Genomic DNA, 5,376 nt, shown 5'->3' with positions numbered 1-5,376 from the left:
GATCACTGTTATCTAGAGAGAGAGACCATAACACAACCACAACACAACCACAACACAACCATACAGGCTATCAGATCACTGTTATCTAGAGAGAGAGACCATAACACAACCACAACACAACCATAACACAACCACAACACAACCACCTAGCTACATTCTGATTAACGCACTGACAGGAAGTCTCTTTCTGGACCAGGAAGTCTGCTAAAATGACAACAACAATTCTTACCACCTTACAGGCTATCGGGTTAATGTTTATTTAACAACACACAAACATAAAACAAACATGTATCTGTTTAATGAGGAGTGTTAATCCGCCACGTTAAGACATGTATTAATGAGGAGTGTTAACCCGCCACGTTAAGACAGTAGAGGCATGTATTAATGAGGAGTGTTAATCCGCCACGTTAAGACATGTATTAATGAGGAGTGTTAACCCGCCACGTTAAGACAGTAGAGGCATGTATTAATGAGGAGTGTTAATCCGCCACGTTAAGACATGTATTAATGAGGAGTGTTAACCCGCCACGTTAAGACAGTAGAGGCATGTATTAATGAGGAGTGTTAATCCGCCACGTTAAGACATGTATTAATGAGGAGTGTTAACCCACCACGTTAAGACAGTAGAGGCATGTATTAATGAGGAGTGTTAATCCGCCACGTTAAGACATGTATTAATGAGGAGTGTTAATCCACCACGTTAAGACAGTAGAGACATGTATTAATGAGGAGTGTTAATCCACCACGTTAAGACAGTAGAGACATGTATTAATGAGGAGCGTTAATCCATTAAGACAGTAGAGACATGTATTAATGAGGAGTGTTAATCCGCCACGTTAGGACAGTAGAGACATGTATTAATGAGGAGTGTTAATCCGCCACGTTAAGACAGTAGAGACATGTATTAATGAGGAGTGTTAATCCGCCACGTTAAGACATGTATTAATGAGGAGTGTTAATCCACCACGTTAAGACAGTAGAGACATGTATTAATGAGGAGTGTTAACCCACCACGTTAAGACAGTAGAGGCATGTATTAATGAGGAGTGTTAATCCGCCACGTTAAGACATGTATTAATGAGGAGTGTTAATCCACCACGTTAAGACAGTAGAGACATGTATTAATGAGGAGTGTTAATCCACCACGTTAAGACAGTAGAGACATGTATTAATGAGGAGCGTTAATCCATTAAGACAGTAGAGACATGTATTAATGAGGAGTGTTAATCCGCCACATTAGGACAGTAGAGACATGTATTAATGAGGAGTGTTAATCCGCCACGTTAAGACAGTAGAGACATGTATTAATGAGGAGTGTTAATCCGCCACGTTAAGACATGTATTAATGAGGAGTGTTAATCCACCACGTTAAGACAGTAGAGACATGTATTAATGAGGAGTGTTAATCCACCACATTAAGACAGTAGAGACATGTATTAATGAGGAGCGTTAATCCATTAAGACAGTAGAGACATGTATTAATGAGGAGTGTTAATCCGCCACGTTAGGACAGTAGAGACATGTATTAATGAGGAGTGTTAATCCGCCACGTTAAGACAGTAGAGACATGTATTAATGAGGAGTGTTAATCCGCCACGTTAGGACAGTAGAGACATGTATTAATGAGGAGTGTTAATCCACCACGTTAAGACGGTAGAGACACGGGAGGAAATACGTGGATCTCATTGATGACGTCAGAGAAATATTCCCGTATTGAATATAAAAGTCATTAAATGATTAAGCCATGATATTTCGTCGTCTAGCTGAGGAACGACCTTTAGTCGACACGGCCTCGTGGTCTGTGGCTGGAAATCCCCCCGTTTACACTGAGCTACAGTAGTAGAGCAAATCTCCTTTCCCTTCCTCGTCAATAAAACAATGACATCAACGTTACTATCAGATAGACTTCATCAGCCATCCCTCCCCCCAGGTCTCTATCAGATAGAGACTTCATCAGCCATCCCTCCCCCAGGTCTCTATCAGATAGACTTCATCAGCCATCCCTCCCCCCAGGTCTCTATCAGATAGACTTCATCAGCCATCCCTCCCCCCAGGTCTCTATCAGATAGACTTCATCAGCCATCCCTCCCCCCAGGTCTCTATCAGATAGAGACTTCATCAGCCATCCCTCCCCCCAGGTCTCTATCAGATAGACTTCATCAGCCATCCCTCCCCCCAGGTCTCTATCAGATAGACTTAATCAGCCATCCCTCCCCCCAGGTCTCTATCAGATAGACTTCATCAGCCATCCCTCCCCCCAGGTCTCTATCAGATAGAGACTTCATCAGCCATCCCCCCCCCAGGTCTCTATCAGATAGACTTCATCAGCCATCCCTCCCCCAGGTCTCTATCAGATAGACTTCATCAGCCATCCCTCCCCCCCAGGTCTCTATCAGATAGACTTCATCAGCCATCCCTCCCCCCAGGTCTCTATCAGATAGACTTCATCAGCCATCCCTCCCCCAGGTCTCTATCAGATAGACTTCATCAGCCATCCCTCCCCCCAGGTCTCTATCAGATAGACTTCATCAGCCATCCCTCCCCCCAGGTCTCTATCAGATAGACTTCATCAGCCATCCCTCCCCCCAGGTCTCTATCAGATAGACTTCATCAGCCATCCCTCCCCCCAGGTCTCTATCAGATAGACTTCATCAGCCATCCCTCCCCCAGGTCTCTATCAGATAGACTTCATCAGCCATCCCTCCCCCCAGGTCTCTATCAGATAGACTTCATCAGCCATCCCTCCCCCCCAGGTCTCTATCAGATAGACTTCATCAGCCATCCCTCCCCCCCAGGTCTCTATCAGATAGACTTCATCAGCCATCCCTCCCCCCCAGGTCTCTATCAGATAGACTTCATCAGCCATCCCTCCCCCCAGGTCTCTAATCAGATAGACTTCATCAGCCATCCCTCCCCCCAGGTCTCTATCAGATAGACTTCATCAGCCATCCCTCCCCCCAGGTCTCTATCAGATAGACTTCATCAGCCATCCCTCCCCCCAGGTCTCTATCAGATAGACTTCATCAGCCATCCCTCCCCCCAGGTCTCTATCAGATAGACTTCATCAGCCATCCCTTCCCCCCAGGTCTCTATCAGATAGACTTCATCAGCCATCCCTCCCCCCAGGTCTCTATCAGATAGACTTCATCAGCCATCCCTCCCCCCCAGGTCTCTATCAGATAGACTTCATCAGCCATCCCTCCCCCAGGTCTCTATCAGATAGACTTCATCAGACTTCATCAGCCATCCCTCCCCCCCAGGTCTCTATCAGATAGACTTCATCAGCCATCCCTCCCCCCCAGGTCTCTATCAGATAGACTTCATCAGCCATCCCTCCCCCCAGGTCTCTATCAGATAGACTTCATCAGCCATCCCCCCCCCCCAGGTCTCTATCAGATAGACTTCATCAGCCATCCCTCCCCCCAGGTCTCTATCAGATAGACTTCATCAGCCATCCCTCCCCCCAGGTCTCTATCAGATAGACTTCATCAGCCATCCCTCCCCCCAGGTCTCTATCAGATAGACTTCATCAGCCATCCCTCCCCCCAGGTCTCTATCAGATAGACTTCATCAGCCATCCCTCCCCCCCAGGTCTCTATCAGATAGACTTCATCAGCCATCCCTCCCCCCAGGTCTCTATCAGATAGACTTCATCAGCCATCCCTCCCCCCCAGGTCTCTATCAGATAAACTTCATCAGAGTTGAGTCAGAGGATTTCCACTGTGGGACTTAACCCGCCTCTGTCTGTTCCAACTGTATTACTGTAACACACACAGACTCACTGAGATCTAGAACACACACAGACTCACTGAGATCTAGAACACACACAGACTCACTGAGATCTAGAACACACACAGACTCACTGAGATCTAGAACACACACAGACTCACTGAGATCTAGAACACACACAGACTCACTGAGATCTAGAACACACACAGACTCACTGAGATCTAGAACACACACAGACTCACTGAGATCTAGAACACACACAGACTCACTGAGATCTAGAACACACACAGACTCACTGAGATCTAGAACACACACAGACTCACTGAGATCTAGAACACACACAGACTCACTGAGATCTAGAACACACACAGACTCACTGAGATCTAGAACACACACAGACTCACTGAGATCTAGAACACACACAGACTCACTGAGGTCTAGAACACACACAGACTCACTGAGGTCTAGAACACACACAGACTCACTGAGGTCTAGAACACACACAGACTCACTGAGGTCTAGAACACACACAGACTCACTGAGATCTAGAACACACACAGACTCACTGAGATCTAGAACACACACAGACTCACTGAGATCTAGAACACACACAGACTCACTGAGATCTAGAACACACACAGACTCACTGAGATCTAGAACACACACAGACTCACTGAGATCTAGAACACACACAGACTCACTGAGATCTAGAACACACACAGACTCACTGAGATCTAGAACACACACAGACTCACTGAGATCTAGAACACACACAGACTCACTGAGATCTAGAACACACACAGACTCACTGAGGTCTAGAACACACACAGACTCACTGAGGTCTAGAACACACACAGACTCACTGAGATCTAGAACACACACAGACTCACTGAGATCTAGAACACACACAGACTCACTGAGATCTAGAACACACACAGACTCACTGAGATCTAGAACACACACAGACTCACTGAGATCTAGAACACACACAGACTCACTGAGATCTAGAACACACACAGACTCACTGAGATCTAGAACACACACAGACTCACTGAGATCTAGAACACACACAGACTCACTGAGATCTAGAACACACACAGACTCACTGAGATCTAGAACACACACAGACTCACTGAGGTCTAGAACACACACAGACTCACTGAGGTCTAGAACACACACAGACTCACTGAGGTCTAGAACACACACAGACTCACTGAGGTCTAGAACACACACAGACTCACTGAGGTCTAGAACACACACAGACTCACTGAGATCTAGAACACACACAGACTCACTGAGATCTAGAACACACACAGACTCACTGAGATCTAGAACACACACAGACTCACTGAGATCTAGAACACACACAGACTCACTGAGATCTAGAACACACACAGACTCACTGAGATCTAGAACACACACAGACTCACTGAGATCTAGAACACACACAGACTCACTGAGATCTAGAACACACACAGACTCACTGAGATCTAGAACACACACAGACTCACTGAGATCTAGAACACACACAGACTCACTGAGATCTAGAACACACACAGACTCACTGAGATCTAGAACACACACAGACTCACTGAGATCTAGAACACACACAGACTCACTGAGATCTAGAACACACACAGACTCACT

At 46.3% G+C, this 5,376-nt stretch overlaps 1 protein-coding gene across 1 annotated transcript in view; it reads right to left on the bottom strand.

Moving 5' to 3' along the window:
- Window positions 1–59: 59 nt before the first annotated feature.
- clec16a (C-type lectin domain containing 16A) overlaps window positions 60–5,376 on the bottom strand; it is a gene marked incomplete at its 3' end in the record, with an annotated part of 62,917 nt that continues 57,600 nt past the window's right edge. Inside the window, 1 exon segment of the mRNA XM_029744983.1 lies at window positions 60–85. Coding sequence (XP_029600843.1) covers window positions 60–85 — 26 coding nt within the window.

Source organism: Salmo trutta, unplaced genomic scaffold, assembly GCF_901001165.1.
Source record: "Salmo trutta unplaced genomic scaffold, fSalTru1.1, whole genome shotgun sequence".
Taxonomy (NCBI): domain Eukaryota; kingdom Metazoa; phylum Chordata; class Actinopteri; order Salmoniformes; family Salmonidae; genus Salmo; species Salmo trutta.
This window is presented reverse-complemented; position numbering and strand designations above follow the sequence as displayed.